Consider the following 17,869-nt stretch of genomic DNA (forward strand, 5'->3'; position numbering starts at 1 on the left):
TATTCTCTTCACATCAACTGATGTGTTTTGCTTTGTGGCTAACGCAGAACTGACAGTTATTAAAATTTTAATTCCCCATTTTTCAGAAAAGGCAGAACCTTTGCTCATACTCCCCAGTGGTTTCTTTTTCAGCCAAAATAGAAACCAAACTTCTAGGGTTCTACATACACATAAAAAGTAAAACAATGACTCAAAAATACCTTACAAAGACAGTCTTAAGAAGCCTATGTATAAAGTTTACCAAAGGCAACAAGGTTTTTAACACTACTTTCAGCTTATAGAAACAGACACCGTGCATTCTGAAGTTTCCTTCCTTCACAGAACGCGGTTGTACTGTGTATCACAGTCACTGCTTCTGACCACTTGCACAAAATAGTCTCATGGGAATCTCACTCTTCAATACAGTGACTGTAGATGGCCCAAGAACTGCATGTTCCTTCTTAGAACATGACCTGCATTTATTCCCTGCCAAACAATTCTTTAGGAAGCATTATTTAAAACTGCCCCCGCATCACTTAATGAAAAGTTGGGTTTATTTCTCACTGAATTTGAAAAAACAATTAAAAACGTAAAAATAGGTATTTTTCACAACTTTCTTCCTCAATGGTTTTATTTAAGTATTTTTTCTTTGCAGTCATCATTGTCAAACACTGTCACCAAAGTCTAAGTGTCTAACCAGGTGCCTCTCAACTGGATTTTCAGAGGTTTCCAGCAATCAGTTTCTTTTGGAATCAAATTTAAGCCACAGGTTTCTTCATTTCATATAAACAATTCTGGTATTTCCATGCTCTAACAGTAACTCTAATGTATTTTAAGCAATTATAAACTGTTGGTGTATTTTTTTCTTCATTCTTCCTGGCATACAGACACAGACATCTCAGAATTGTACTACAACCTTGACAACGCTGTAGTACTATTTTTGTCAGCTCCTCTCACTTTTCATGATCAAAAGCAAGAAGTGTAACTGTAACAGAACATATTATTTGCATGTCTGTTAGGAGAAAAATACGAAAAAAAAAAAAAGAAAAGAAAAAGCGAGAAGCTGAAAAGGAGTCAAGATTGCAAGAAAAACCATGTCCATTAAACTCAAAAAGTAGTTCAAAGATGTAGGCAATTTACCAACACAGGGAGGAAAAAGAACACAACCAGCCAGCCAGTCCCACACCTCCTACGGTGGCTGTGTGTGCTGCAGGCGTTGGTATCCAAGGATCAGATGTTGTTTAATAATAATAAACACTGTCAATATGTGAAACATCACTGGCACCGAGATGATTAAAAAATATTCAGTCAGGATTAGTTTCAGGTTCTCCCCACACTGCGGCAAATGCTTTTTTATGGGTCTCACTGACTTGTTTTAAGATCACAGGAAAGAACAACTACATGTAGTGTTTTCATAGATGTAGTTTCTGTATGATTTAGTAGCATGAAGCTCTGGTTTTCATGAGGCCAAAAAAGCAACTAACCAGAAAAACCCAATAAACCCCAGAATAAAAAAACCCACCCCCCCAAACACAAACGCAATGCTACAAACTTCTTAAGAAAAACTTGAAAATCAACAGAATTCCTGTTGAAGACCCAGGGGATGACAGCATATTGGTATGGGAAGTAAAATGAATGCTTTCGGAACAGCAGAGTAACAAATTAGGTGATTAAGAACACATAGGTTATTTCATGATAGATGCCTTCATTAATGCTTACTTAATAAAATTTCAATTAATTGAATAAAAATGTATTAGTTGCAATTACACAGATGAACACACGCAAAAAAAATTGTACGTATTGTTCTAAATACAAATTATTTGTAATTGTATTTGACACAGTGGTAGTGGCTCAAAACTTAGGCTGTTTTGAGTCCAAGAAAAAAACTGGCAAAAATCCTTGAGTTGGTTTCAGATTTGACCCAAAATTGCTGAGACTTGAGACACTTCCAGCTATTGGGGAGTGGGGAGGGTGTGCGGAGATACAACTACTATAGTTGTAGCAAAGCCTCAGGAGCGGCAGTTAAACACTGTTTGACCCTGCTTAGTAGCTGGCGCGTATGTAAAGTTATGTGTGCTTCCCAACAGCGCAGGAAGGGCTCAAACCTCTGCCCAAGCCAGTGGAAGTCATCTCATTCTTTCTGGTTCCCCTGCAGAGACCCCGGCTATTTGTGTACCCTCGCTATTTGTGTACCGTCTTTGCGTCAGCACAGCAACACTCAGCTGTCAATACCGCAAGTATGAGCTTGTTCATGTTTCTTCATCAACATATAAATGGAGTAAACAAACTGTGGGTACACATGGTGTAGTAAGTGCCCCCCAATACAATCGGCTACATTGCCCTGCCATTCAGGCTACCTTTTCCAGTACAGGTGGACGATCGCAACACCACTCCTATTGTGTTTAGAAGCCAAATACATACAAGCCCTTCCGTACTGGCCCGTTACCTGCACAGTTATGGGGCAACGGGTAGACATGAATCTCTGGGGCCAAAGCCTCGACCCTGTTTAAAACAAAAAATGCCAGTTCGCTACTTCTTAAGATCTGAAACATTCAACTGAGTAGTAGCTTCAAAAGAAAAAACTAAAAACTAAGTAGAGATGTATTTCTTAAATTATGTTATTAGTCCAGATAAGTACTTCCTTTTGGAGCCACAGGGAATTTCCAAGACAGATTAGGCCTCAAAAGGAATTACTACGGACACGTGGCGGAACTGCAGCAGCTTCAGGTTCATAACGCTTGGTTTGTTGGGCTCGTACCCCACCCGCGTCCAACAGCAGCTCTCCAGCACACCCCTGGGGAAGCACTCACACACCTCTCGCTGCAACTGGCAGAAATTTTCTTCTCGTGACCCCAAGCCAAACGCCCACTGCAGCTGTACCGCTGGCAGCTGCCTCGGAGGCTCCGCTGACCTCACCAGTCCTGACCACAGCTGCTGTGGATCCGTTCCTTCTGCTTTCAAGGAAGGTCATGTGGAATAAAATTGGCATCAGAAAGACAAAGAGGAACTGAAGAGTCCCTCTATCCAAATCCAAGAGCTGCAAGACACTGAATCCCGATGATAACTTCGGACAGGTGTCTTGGTCTGTCATTAATATTGTGCTATCCCTTACACTGCTAGCTTGAGCACATAATACGGATTAAATCCAGAAGTCAGAAAGGACTATTTATTGAAAAATAAAAGTCCCCAAATTACTGCACTCATAAGAGATACTGGCACAAGCTGGTCTTCGCACAAGCTGTATCAAAACATTCACTATCTTCATGGTAATAAGGCGGCGCTCTCCACCTTCGGGTCCAAGGTTGTTTCTCAGATATCTGGAATTTGCCTGCAAATAAACCGCTCTCTCCCTGCATTTCCCAATGGTGGGGGGGGAGAAGGAGCCCTGAAAGAACAAGCAAGTCAGTAACCCATCTTCCCTGACGGAACACTGGCCTTGCAGCCTCCCTGTCCGAGAACATCATTGGTTCAGAAAATCACAGGCTGAAGGTTAAAAACGCACAAGGCCAAAAGCCTTCTAGTGACAATAAGGTAAGTAAAGTTGCCCTCACTGTTTCAATAGAATCCCTGCAATCCCCTGGCAGACTGCAGACAGTTCTAACCATCTGCTAGCCAGGGTATTTCTTAAGTGACCAGTAGTTTTTCTCCTCCTCTGTTAAATGAGAGCTCAGTATTTTAGTTTTACGCTGCAATGGAATGAAGTTGAAGCTTAAGCTTTCTGTCAAACTCATACTTAAGATCAGGTAACAAAAGTGTAAACAGTATCTGAACAACCTCAGTATTAAAAGATTTCTACTACTAAGGATCATGGTGACAAAGGAAAGGCTAACAATTCAGAAAACAGTAAAATTAGGGAGGAAGAAAAAACTGAGTTTGTAATCTTTTGCTTCCTTGAATCCTATGGAATGAAGCATATTGTTAGAAATTCAAGCAATGTTTGTTTTCTTCTAGAGGTTTAAAAAAACAAACAAACAATATTTAAATATGCCTACATGACCTGCATCACACAGAAGCAAGAACTGCATAAATAACAATTTATTTCTAGCTTCAGGTCACTTCATGATCATGAATGAGTCACAATTAATGTTCTTCCTATTTTGGGGCTGCTGCATTTCTCTGTTAGTTTCATCTTCCTTATAAAGGTCCTCGCTACATGAAATCCCTTACTCGTACCAAGTGTCACTTAGTCTGAAAATGAAACGTGGAGGAACCCAAACACTCTTCAACTGGCAAGGAACATGCAGGGAAAAGCTGACACCCAATACAAAGGAATTAATTGAGAGTTTATTCCAGATGGTTCTCCTCACTTAGTATACAAGTCATCAGAATAATCTATCAAATAGACTTGGACTTTAATGATATGATTTTTTTTTCTATAATGCATTTTGGTTTTTGCTTCTAACAACCTGTTTAAAAAAAATCTGCCAGATGAAATGTTCAGCACAAACTGCAAACCTTACTATTTGTAGAAAATATGACTTAAAAAAGGACACTATCAGGTAATTGTTATTTTAAATGTTTACACTTATAAAAATGCTTTGGAAGCTTGAAACGGAAATCCTTTGTAATAATTTTCTTCTTCCTACCTCCCTCTTCCTGTCTTCAATGCCTTTATTAGCCCAGGATTATCATAAATGACAAGAGTGCAGCTGCTGACTAAACGCATTAAAAGACCACAAATGGGTAAATTGTGTTTTTTTAAAAAAAATATGGAAGCATGTAACCTTTTTTCTTCCAAACAAATAAAAAGCATAGATGGCTACGGTTCTCATCTGTCAAACTTTACAGTGTCCGCTTGAGGTAGCCTTTCTGAAGATTTCCTAAACAAGCCCCAACATAACCTAAATCTTTGCATCAAAACCACTATCTCCTTGAAAGTCCACTCTCAACACCAGTGGTGATCAACAACATAACACATTTTAAAAGCTTTTGAAAAACAGCAGGTACAGTGGACATAAATGTTAATTCTAAATCTCCAGCCCTCAATGTACATTGTATGCACATAAATATCTCAGCTATAATACACATTCAAGATCCATCCCTAAAAGCCATACCATTATGTAAAGCACAGCCATGCTAACTTCAGGATACAAACCATAATTCCACGTCTACAAAATGAAAGTAGAATTAGTGGCAGTTTATTGCCTCATACAAATTTAACCAACATGGCAACCATGCCAAAGGAATTAAAACATTTTCAGGACATATGTACAGACTGTACATTTCAGAAACATCTGAACAATAAAAATGCAAGAACAATCTCTGCATTACGAATTAAACTAAACAAATGGTTTGAAACCGTCAATGCATTGAATGGGTTTACAAAGGCACTTCCCTACCCAAAATAGGAAATGACAATCTGCAGCCTAGAGGGAGGTTGGAGAAGAGTGCTCATCAACTACTGCACAATCTCAACTTTAAGAAAAAATAAGCAGGATTTAATCAAACATTTATAGGATTCAATGTGATCCACTTCTGAAAGAGTTCACACAGTCTCATCTTTGTTTTTATGTTGCTTTTCTTGGCTCTCTCGTTCCGTGCTTTGGCTCCTTCGACGATCGTGTCTGTCTGAATGGTCCTTGCTATCACTGTGATCATGTTTGTGGGAACGTTCTTTGCTTCTGCTACGCTTTCTAGATTTTTCTTTGCTGGGACTCTGGTCTCGTTTTCTGGACTTCTCAACACTATCTGTTCTTCCTCTGCTTCTGCTTCTACTTCGTTTATTTGACTTCTCTTTACTTTCATTTTTATGCTTACTTGATTTCTCTTTGCTCCTGCTTCTGCTGCGCTTACCTGTGTTCTTACTTCGGCTCCTACTCCTATGCTTTCTTTCCCGGCTTCGACTTCTACTATGTTTTCTCTCTTTTTTGGAATCCCTCTTGTCATCCCGGTGTTTCTTGTCATCTTTGTCATCTTTGTGTCTCCTCTCTTCCGTATCACCCTTACTTTTCCTTTCTTTCGACCTTTCTCTGGATCGATCTTTTTCCCTCTCACTACCTCTTTCCTTATCATAATCCCTCTCTTTTTTCCGGCTCCTTTCATTTTCTTTCTCTCGCTCCCTATCCCTGTCTCTCCTATCTCCTTTCCTGTCACGACTTCGACTACGGCTTCTGTATCTGTCCCTGCTTCTGCTTCGCCTCCGTTCGAGTGTGCGATCAGTACTCCGAGATCGCCGCCTTTCTTTTTCTCTCTCCTTAGCTTCACGTTCTAACCTCTGCCGTTCTCTCTCTCTTTCTAGTTCTCTATCAAAACTAGATGATCCATGGCCTTCCCGATGATGACTTCTGCTTCTGGATCTTCTGGGAGACCTCCTGGGACTGATGGATCGTCTTGGAGACCTTTTGAAATAAAAAATATTCAATATGAAACACAATCTTTTAAAGTTAAGGGCCTTTCTTTGCTTTCCAGTTTACACTTTAGGTGCACAGTCTATATATAATCTTAAATACCAAATATAATCTGATTATTTTAATCCATTAGCAGCCACAAACATTTTGCCTATTGCCTTAAAACCAATCTCAGTAAGAAAACAACACGTTACTGGTACTAAGTAGTTCCAACATTTTAACATTCATTTTCAAAATAACACGCATATGACCTTGAACGTCTACGTTCTGCATGCCGGTCTATTTCTTCCATTCCCTCCTTGCCATCTTTCTTGATTTTTCTAGGTCTGCTTTTGATTTGCTGGTCAATGGTTTTCTGGACTGGCACAGGAATTCTTGGAAACAACGTTGAAAACCATTCAAGCTTAGTGAGGAAGGAACGAAGCATCTCCCCGATGGTCATAACGCAACCCCCACCTGCCTTCACATCCAGGTCCTGCAAAATACAAGCAAAAAATATCCTGATGGTCAAAAATGTTCATTACTGATTTAAAAAAAAAAATGCTGCTACAATACTGCCCTCTTGAAGTCTCATGATTATGAAAGTTTACTTGTCTCATATTCTAATACATTTCCTTAGAGAAATTCAAACTCTGCACCCTTTGGATTTGGCAGTACGTTACAGATAGGGAATGGGACTTAATATATATGCATGCAGGCACATACTAATCCTGCAGCCATCTGGATGGTAAGGGACTGTCGATGAAGAGATTAACGCAAAATCCCCTTACACGGTCTGGTTATATGGTATGATCTTGCATTTTATTTAAACGCCACAAGTTGAGAAGTCCTCTCAAACTACATTTAATACTCCATTTTGTGGATGTACAACTGCATACCATCATACCCAACCCTGTGGCCTAAATCATTTAAGAACTACATCATTGCCTATCTGAAAATGATCATAGGAAAACCTCTAGTACAAAATGGCATCCTAACAGAATTGGAAGCAATAGCAAACCAACTGCCATGAAGCAGTGAGGTTTCTAATTTAGAAATATGTAAAAAAATAAATAAATGAACAAATAATTGGAAACGCATAATCCATGATGACCATTGTCTCTGAAAAGGGTCATTACCGCATGAAGGCCTTCTTGCTATGCCCTCTCACAGCTCAGGACATGTTAGTCAGCTATTGTCAGTCCCAAACCTATAGTGCAAGCACACAAGGAAAGTGAGATTTGTTATCTAAACAGGAAGAGAAAATCTAAATGTAAAACTGCTTGCACTCACACACATTTAAGTGTTCAGATATACAGTTTTTCCAAATATAATTCGCTGCAGAGATCTAAAGAAGAAAAAAAGGAGTTAAACGTAGCACCTGGAGAGTACGTACAGTTGAACAAAATAAACATAAGAAACATTTTTATAATTAACCCTGTGTCTTGGGAAGTTTTTCACAGCAGCATGACAAAGGATGAACTGCTTCCCCATATTTAAGAACTGGAGAAAACCCAAAATTCCTGTAGGTTTAAGTAATTCCATATATATAAATTTGCTTCGTCCTATTGGGCTTGACCAGGACTGGGGAAGAAACTCAAGACAAGCAGCCCCACGCACTTTTTCCTACATAACACAAAGCTACTGAAAGTGACTGGGAAAGAAACACTAATGCCAAAAATAAATTGGGAGTTTTTAAACAACAACAAATATATGCTGATAACCAATAACTGCATGGACTGAAATGTAAAAACTGAAAAAGGTGCTTTGAATAATGAACCAGTTAAGACCTGCACAATGAATCGCACTTGTGATGGCTTTATTGTCCTGGAAATCAAGTTGTTTGTGGGACCCTGAGAATGAAGCCACCCCAATCCTCCTCATAAGTTACAATGCAACATTGCAGAGAAGAGTTCACATTAACTAGCACCACCTGAGGGAGAAGGAGGATACCACAGCAATGCAATCAAGATTTAAATGTGGTTTGATTTTTGTTACAAACATACAACACAGGTTTACCTGAAATAAAGCTGTTCCCTTTGCACAGTGTTTTTGATACTTAGCATGAAATAAGCTGTTTAAAATAAATACACTGCATTGCAGTCAGATACATGCATAATTAACACTATTTTTAATACGAGTATTTGGACATCATTTGCAATCACAACATTTGAAATTTCTTGAAGTAAATGCCTAATGTCACACTGAAGAGGGCAACTGATCATTCCTGTTCCGTTCTTAAATCTTGAATGTAATTTAAAACCTGCTCAATAAATACAAATTGCAACAGCAAATATCAGACTGCATAGTCAACTTCATAGACCGAGAAACCGCACCCACCAACTCCAACTCCACTTCTCCAGACAGTAAATCAGGGCTATGGTACCAGAGGTATTCTCCTTCTTTACTGTTCTTCAGTTAACAACCTGTGTTTCTTTTTTTGCCCCGTTAGCAAAGATATTAAGGTTACCAGACACAATACCAACTTATGCAATAATTAGGCTGTTTGTTTCTCCTCTGAAGAGATCCTGGGTTTAGTTATTCCAGGACCCGAATAATAACCACAGAGATTTTTGGTAATGTTTTTCAAGGTGAATGTTGGTTTCTACTATACACTTCCCACTCTTCTATGTAAGCACGAATTGAATTCCCCCTGTCCCAGTAATAAATGCAAAATACAAATGTAGCACTCTCAGGACTTACTATACCTTGCTTAAAAATAACTTTTTCTAAAAACCACACAGAAGCCACATTTACCCAGCCTGCTAACTGCATTCTGATTTAATAATCCTGTTTCACACAGGTTTGTAATATTTGACACAGTAACATCCTAACCAATGGAAAATTATCTTAAGTATTTGAAACCTAAGAAAAACGACCCAGGTCCCAGCTCAGACCTGCTTTCTGCACTAATTAATGACATTTCAAGAACATAACATCGCAACATTCAAACTACAGAAAACCGTATCAAAACAATGTTTAAGCCTAAAAGTAGTAACATGAAAAGAAACAAAAGAAAACAAATTATTACCCTCGCCGACATACCTCTTCATCGTCAAGAAAGGATTCAAACCAGTCCCACAGATCTGTAGGTGGCTGTGTGTACCTTAAAGTACAAAAAAAAACCCGTAAAATTTTCATATGGCTTTGTGTGTATTAGATTAGGCATTAGTTGATTATATTGACACTCACCTAATATACATAAATCCAAGAGCCCTAATATATGGAGAGTCTGTATGAGTTATAAGGCCCATCACTTGCTTACGAGTGAGTTTCAGTGTAAATAGTTTGTAGAGCAGACAAAAGGCAGTAGACACAATTCCTCCAGTTCCAACACCACGTACCTTTCAAAAGAAAAAAAATGTAGGTGACAATACTGAAGTCTGAAAGACATACCCCAAATCTACAAAAGAATGATAACTTAATATAGGATAAAATCTAAGTCTACAAACTGAGCTATGCAGAAAAAGTAACACTACTTGCATCCGCAGCTCTGGAAGCAAGGGGAATGTATCAACTCTTCGTAATAAATATAATAACATCTAGGGACTGAGCCAATATACAAACAAGTTTTAGCTATGCTTGGGATATTTATTTACCAGACAGAAAAATTTAAGGCGTCACGTACTTCTACTTACCCCTCCACACATCCCTGTCTGGCCTGCTGTTTTTCTGCTCCCTTTTTCCCATGGTTCAACATGCGTAACCTGAAAGGGGAGGTGAGGGGGAAGAAAGAGCATTACAATCACAACCTCCATAATGTTTAACTGCCTATGCAAACCTAATTTAAACTACAGATATCCTAAATCAATCTTAAATAGCTTGTCTTCTACCAAATACAAGATCAAGTTTGCTTTGCCGTTACAGCAAAGCACTTGTTTTGTTTAATTACCACATTAAGAAATTATAGCCACAATAATGAAGTTTAAACAAAAACAAAAAAACCCCACACCACCAAAGCAAGCACCCATGTTTATCCTATACTGCATGAACTTTCAAATACTTGATGACTAAACCCCATCATTACTATTTTCTAAGGTGACTAAACAATCACCTTTAAATAAATAAACTGTCTCTTAACAACTTCAGTGATACCTGCTGATGTACAGCTGAAGAAGCCAAAACCTATAGCCTTATGTTCATAACTGAGCCTAACTAGAGATTCGAGTATTGCCTACAGTTAGGACACAAGACGTCTATAAAGTGTAGTATTTTAATCTAAAAAGCCAGTTTTTTCTTGTAGACTGGCCTGATGATCTTCGATAAAACAGTTCCCAAGTACTAATGAGCAATGCTTGCCTAATTCAAATCTTTTGAGATGCATTTAGAGATAAGTGCATGAACACAGTTAACCAACACCATTCCTTACATTTCACAATAAGAGTCATAAACAAGCTAAGAACAATAAAACTGCCTACGCTATATTTGAAATTGTAAAATTCAGAAAAGTAAGGCCTGGCTCAAACAAGTATATTTCCTAAACACATCAACTTAAAAAAAATAAATAAAAGCAAGTCAAAAAAGCTACAACCCTGTTATATTGGATTGGGGATAAGTCTGTGGCAAGTTATACTGTAGTTCACAAATTAAAATTCTTTAGCAATACATGAAACAAAACTGGTTATGTACACAACCACATGAAATCAAGAGATAATTTAACGGCTGGACTCATTGAACTGTTTTTTTTTTTTACAGTTGCTGTCTTATCTAAATAAGAAACATGACAGATGCCAATAGTTAGAATTCAAATTCCACTGTAACTTCCTGTATTAGCATCATTATGAGAAGTTCACAAATACTACAGCAGTAACGCTGCGCATCCTTCTGATTATTTATGGTTTTGCCTCTCAGAGGAAATGAAAAGTATTTTTTCTAGTCAAAGGATCAAGTATGATACTATCACGATGTAGTTGTCAATTTTCTTAATTATGGTTATATTTATTGGCCACAACCAACATAAACATGCTGGTTTTGACAGATATCAGTAATAAAACCCAAAGCTCTGAAAACAATGTTTATTTCAGAAGAAAGTATTTGAAGTTTTGATCCTACAAAGACTGCTGTATTTGCTTAACTTGTTGGAAGCATACAGATTAAATGAAGTTGAGGCCATGCACACAGTGCTAAAGATCAAGGATAAAGAAAGAGGAAGTCATCCACTCTGCAAATACAGAACTGAAACAGGAGACCAATCCTACAAGTGAATTAATTCAAATATCTAGACAGAGTCCCTGTCTTCAGAGATTGTCCCTACCGCTAGCTGCCTGTATCACTCAAGATCATCTTTCCTGATAATCCAGCACCCAGAATTGTTAATTTTTTAATTAGCCACTGATTTTGGTTCCCAAACAAAGACAAAAATATTCAAAAATCCCTGGTATAGTGGATATTGCACTCTCGCACTCAAAAAAAAGCAGCCAGCAATCTTTCAGGAATTTAAAAACACTAACAATTTAAATTTTCTGCCTATCAATGAAGTACCTTAACCATCAGCTTATCTTCTCCCTCACATCTATTAGCCATGAGTAACTAAGGGGCTGAGTTTTCTCTTTATTTAGCATGCAGTTTTGAGTCACGGTTTGAACTGTCAAGTTCAGTAGGCAAACTTTATGTACATTAGATTAATAAGCAGATATTTAATGGTATGTCAAAATTCCTCCCCAATTTAAGATTAAGCCACTTATGGAATGAAACACAGACAAGCAAACTATTTGGCCTACTGCAGCTGAGCTCTACCAATACCAAGAAGATGAATCCCATCGAGTATTTTTACTACATCTGAAAGGGTCCATGTAAAATACAGTAACCTCTCAAAATTTTCTTAAAATATGCTTCTTTTATAAATTTTTCAGCTCTCACCATCACTTGGAAAAATAAACTTTGCTGCTTTCCATACTGACAGTCAGAACGAATTATTTCTCTCCCATACACAGTAAGCAGTAAATTAACTCTAGAGAAGCTTTGTCAACAATCTATATTACTCTAAGTATTAGGAGAATTAAGTAGTCAGCTCCAAATGACAGAGCACAAGCAGACAAGTGCTGTCATTAAGAGGAAAAACGGTAGCACTGTTTTCATAAGGAAGTGCAAACAATGCCAAAAAATTCAAAATACTGCCGTGGAGTTACTTCTTACAGTTGTAGTGCCTTAAGTACCTTGACTTGCCCAGGCTAAATAAGACAAAAAAAGTTGTGTTTGGTTTTTTTATTACTATTTCAAAGTGCATTGAAACCCACTGACACAGTAACATTATCAAACAAAATAAATTCACCTGAGAAAAATATCTCAGTAAGCACCAAAGTACAGCTGACTGAAGACAGCAGGCTGAATTATCTAAGTTTTGCTCTCATGATCGGAACAAAGAATGTGGCTGTGTTGATGAGCATTAATTATGCATACCTCTACCTGGGAGACTGGCTTGATGGAAGCCTCGCTGCAAAACTGATTCAATCCTGCTAACAAAACAAGAACTGAGACATGGGTGCACTAATACAGTTCAGTTATCTCCCCAGCACATCCTACCTAAAGCCAAGAGAAGCGCTAAAATGAACTAGGTTTTTAATTGGGCCTGGAGGAGGGGGATCCTAACCTCTAACTGAGGAAGAAGACCACGTGCAGCCAACCTCCTGCTGAAACCACCTACAGTCAGCACTGTACCTTCTGCGCAGTTACACGGCATGGCAACTGCTAGGCAGCGGGGCCTGCTTGTCTCTAGAAGCGGCATGCAGATCGGGTCCCCTCCCCACTCTCTCCGACTGCGAGCGCAGTCCTTAGACGGCCATTTCATCCCCACTGCCCTGGCTCACGCTGCCCACTTAAAAACCGACTTACAGCTCCGTAATTCCAAACGAGACGCGACACGCGCCTCTTTTGTAAAAGAGAGAAGGCAGCACCTTCGATTCCCCCGAATAAGCGATTAAAAAAAAAAAAAAAGAAAAAAAAAAAAAAGAGAGATCTGCTCCCGTCCCTTACCGCAAGATAAGGGGCAGGAAAGCAAGAGAGAGAATCCGCAGGCCGCAACCAAAGCCTCGCCCCTCCACCAGCCCCAGCCGCGGGGAGGCCCAGGCCAGGCGCCAGCACAGCCCCGAGGAGTCCGCGGCGCCCAGGGCGCGGCCCGCGGGCTCACCTTGAAGTAGATCTCGTCCACCACTTCATGGTAAGTCTTAAGCTCATAGAGCTGCACCTTGAAGTAGGGCGACGAGAGGATGTTGGTGAGGATCATGGGATTCAGGTTCATGGTCTTCTCGTTGCCCCAGAGCGGCAGCACGTTGCCCTGCTTGCCTGAGGCCGCCGGCTTAGCGGCTCCGCTCTGCAGCTGCTGCTGGGCCGGCGGGACGGCGCCAGGCTGGTGCTGGGCCGCCTGCTGCCCCTGGCAGTTCCCGGCGCCGACGACGGGGCTGTTGTTGGCCATGGCGGCTCAGGGCCCGGAGCGGGGCGGCGGCACGCGGCCTGCGAGGCGGACGAGCGGCCGCGCCACACCAGAGCGCGGGCTGCCGGGCCGGGCGCTGCCTCCGCCGACTGCTGACAAGATGGCGGACTCTGCGGAAGTGACGGCTTCGCCTTCCGGGGCCGAGCCGGCCAATCCCCGCGGGGGAGCGCGGCGGCGCGCGGCGGGGGCCGGGGGGAAGGGGACGAGGAGGCCGCGCGCCCCCTCCCCCCCGCGGCCCAGGCCGAGCCGCTGCCCGCCCCGCGCCGGTCGGGGCCGCCCGCAGTAGCGCTGGCCCTCGGCCGGGGCCCGCTCGGCCGCGGGGCTGCCCCCAGCCAGGCGGCGCCTGACGGCCAAGCCGCGGGCCCCGCGGCGGGGAGAGCCCGGCCGGGGAACGCGAGGGGAGCCGGCGGCGGGCCGGGGGGCAGCCGCGGCCACCACCGTGACGCGCCGCCCTAAGCCAGGCACTCGGCACGGCCACCCCTGCCGTGGGGAACGCGGCCAGGGCGCCGCAGGAACGCGGAAGCGAGACCCGGCCGCCCGCCGCTGCCTCCACGTTAACGGAGAAGCCAAGAAATAACGACGGGGTCGCTCAGTACACAGGGATCTCGGGGGAAGAACGTGTGTTGCGGGCTGCAGGGCCGGGCCTGGTCACCTGCAACCAGGGCTGGTGACTGGGGGCCGCGGCTTGGCGAGGGTCCAGCAGCTTCTGAGAACCTGGCCATACCCCACGAGAACGCGCACTGTCCCCTGTCCACTGCTGCTACATTCAAGCTGGACATCCCTATGAAATTACTGATACCACGTACAGACTCGGAACAATCAGATTTGGGTTAATGCATTTGAAAACAAACAGCTGGATTTCACACAGTAACTGTCTACATTTAAATGCTAACAGAATGAAAGAGGGGAAAAAAATTTACCTGAAATATATCTGATAGATGAGTTGAACTTGAATTGTCAGATTACGTTTAATTCATTATCCAAAGGTTTCCAATTCCAGATTTTGAATTACGTGCTTTCTCGCAAAAGCAAAAATGACCCTAGCTGTGTACTTTGGTGTCAGGCTTGAACCTGAGGTACGAAAGGGCAGCTGAATGCACAAGTCAAAAGAATTGCCAAGAGATTCTAAACATCAGATGATTGTCCAAAAAAATAACAATGTCCACCAAAATGACTGTACCCCGGGCACAGGTGGACAAAGCACGTTCAGAGGCACACACAGAGAAGGGCTCCATGTTGCTCAGCACACCGGGAAAAAGGCGCAGGGGGAAGCTGGTATGGAAACAGCATCCCTACATGTGTGCTATTTATTTAAAACTAGTTTCGATTTTTCGATTTAAAAATGAGATAAATACTGCTGGAGGCAACATTTGAGTATCTTAACTCTTCATTGCACCTTGAAAACCTGAGAAACAGTAATTCATCTTGGTTTTTCTGGCCCTTATACCTTAATAGCTTGCACTGCAGCAGAAAAGCGTTCTTATCAGGGCCTTGACAGTTAGCAGTTTCTCCAAGCTGCTCATTTTGCTATCTAGTGTCATCACTCCCCGCTTCTAGGAATAACTTCATCAGTCTCTTTTTGGCCTCCTCTTCCCATGTTCACGAAACGTCATTACTTGTCACAGGACTCTACCAACCCGATGTAGTATATACCCATTTAACAATCTCATATAAAATTAAAGAATCACAAAATTAATTCTAAAAACGTGTCCTTACAGTAGTGAAGTAATCATGTTCTGGAGACAGTTAGCTAGGGTAGTAACTTTTATTTGAAGCTCAGTGTTTTTTTTGTTGTTGTTTAGGGTACCCTTGACTCTTTGAGCTCTTCCTTAATTTGTCTTGTATAACCAAGACAGCCTGTATTTCTATTGTAATTTACATTACCCAAATGGTGTTTTCACACATTTATCTTTTTCTGGTGGAATAATTAGTCCATATGTTCCAAACCTCAGTGTTTTTGCTCTGTGTAAGACAACATTTTTGTACTTCTTATGCAATCCCTCTTTGGGGGTGATACTGAAACCTTTGACATAGCTGCAACCTATAAATCCATTTGGTCCAAATTAGATTTTCTTCCCTCAGGCATCCCAGCTGGTCTTAATACAGAATAAAGCCAGAGGAAAAAAAAATATAAATCAACAAGGTGATGTTCACTTGCAAACTGCAAAGAACTGCATATAATTATAGAAAGTGAGAGTATGGTGATCTATGTATGCAAGGGCCTAGCCTCACTTCTCATTCACACAGATTAATTCTGAATTTTCTCAAACAGGCCTAATCTGTTAGTCAAAGCTGAGGAGAAAGATGCTAGTACTTAGTCACTAAACATCCTTTGAATCTGGTTTGAGAGGAATGGTTGGTAGCTCTTGAGTTACAGATTAAGCAGTACTGCTGCATGTATTTTCCAGTCAAATACCAGTGTGGACTAGTCGTCTTCTGGCAGTAGTGCTGCATTAAGAGTTCTTAGGCACTGCAACTTTAAAGGGAAAGTACAGGTATTACATACAGTTGTCTTATCCCAATTACTGAAGGATAAAATAAGTTTTAGCAGTTTAGGATTTCTTTGTTCATGACTTTCTACTATGAGATGCATTTATTTCAGTATAGTCATATAATTTGTCACTCTTTGCATGGTACAAAAGTAACAGGCTTCTCTAAAAATAATCTGCTTAAATTTGTTGGCATAATGTACAGAATACAACCTGAATATTCAGATTGAAATTACAGATTGTAATGTGAAAAATACCTTTGAACTGAAGTTTCTGAGGAGCCTCATTGACTTGGGCCTCCTTTGAGCAGGGGGAGCATTAGATAACCTCTAAAGGTCCCTTCCAACATAAATTACACTACGATTCCTTGAGACTGTTAAGTAGATATACCACTGCATAAAGGAAAAAAACCTCAAAACTTTAAACAGACTAAAGCAAAGGATATTTTTAAATGTGTTTTTTTTTTTTCAGTGAGAGAATAATAGAAGAAATTACTTGATGTAGTGGGGAATAATCAGAAGAATTTTTTAAAACCTTTTTCTATCAAGAATAAGATCAGACACCCTGGAGTCAAAGCAGATTTTCCAACTTAAAACTGCTAATAACCCTCTCCATCTCTTTCATATTGCCAATCTTCAAAAGATTGGATCTCTAATCCAATTTAATTTCACCACCTAATATGGATCAAAAAAGATATTTCTGTGATGATATTATTTGATAATGAAGTATTAAACATCTGATAATTCTAAAGGTTTCACAGTGGTATATTTTGGAATGAAGTCTCACAAACTATTAGGAAATTGCATGAATGCACAATGTGTAATGAATTTACTTTTACTGTATACTGTAACTTTACTGCTGTCCTTCCCTATACCTTTTTGTGTTCTTAAGAATGTCAGACTGAATTACAAGTAGAATTTTACAGGATACCAGAATCTATACAATTTTAAGCCAGGAAGTGAAAGACTTCTATTAATAAACTTTACAATATCTCTCCAAGGTAAGAAAATACTATGCACAGTTTACAGACTGCCTAATTGAGACATAGGTACTAAATGATAGTTTAACCTTAAACAATGACTCAACGGCCAAAAAGAGCAACTGAGTTATACAACAAAGAGCCTCCAAGCTATCTTTTTTTTCATTGTACAAGGTATTAAAACCCTTATTTCAATTGCCATGTATTTTCTTTTCTAAAAAGCAAAAACCTAATTGAAAATAAAAAGTCAATTTATTAGACTAGTCAAAGAGATTTCATAGGAACCATTCCCTATACAAACATAGTTTCTGTGCATGACCAAACCGAGTTCCGCAGGTCTTTAAATCTTGTTGGGGACAAAATCCTATTAAAATATTTGACCAGGTGTATATATACTTTAAAATACATTTTCTATCCATGTAAAGGTTGGTAATATTATAACACTTATTTAAAACCTGTTTGCAATCCAAACTGTGATTGAACTAGCAACTCTCAGGCTGTCTTACTTGCATACACTGCTGTTAGTGCTTCGCTGTTACAACAGATGAATAACAATGGTAAAATTGTACATACAGCTCCCTATTTCTACTACTCATAAACCAAAATAAATACAAAGAAAAGCTAATTGCTATTGTATCCCAAAACCTGAAAAATAAAGCTCAAACAG

At 40.4% G+C, this 17,869-nt stretch overlaps 1 protein-coding gene across 1 annotated transcript; it reads right to left on the bottom strand.

Moving 5' to 3' along the window:
* Positions 1 to 4,241: 4,241 nt before the first annotated feature.
* PRPF38B (pre-mRNA processing factor 38B) lies at positions 4,242 to 13,852 on the bottom strand. The gene is made up of 6 exons (XM_005434200.3): positions 13,432 to 13,852; positions 9,944 to 10,012; positions 9,498 to 9,649; positions 9,351 to 9,411; positions 6,578 to 6,801; positions 4,242 to 6,317 (listed from the first exon to the last, which is right to left on the bottom strand). The coding sequence occupies exons 1-6, from the start codon at positions 13,714 to 13,716 to the stop codon at positions 5,465 to 5,467; spliced, it is 1,644 nt and encodes a 547-aa protein (XP_005434257.2). The 5' UTR covers positions 13,717 to 13,852; the 3' UTR covers positions 4,242 to 5,464.
* Between the last annotated feature and the right edge of the window lie 4,017 nt (positions 13,853 to 17,869).

Source organism: Falco cherrug, chromosome 12 (genome assembly GCF_023634085.1).
Source record: "Falco cherrug isolate bFalChe1 chromosome 12, bFalChe1.pri, whole genome shotgun sequence".
In the NCBI taxonomy this organism is placed as follows: Eukaryota; Metazoa; Chordata; class Aves; order Falconiformes; family Falconidae; genus Falco; species Falco cherrug.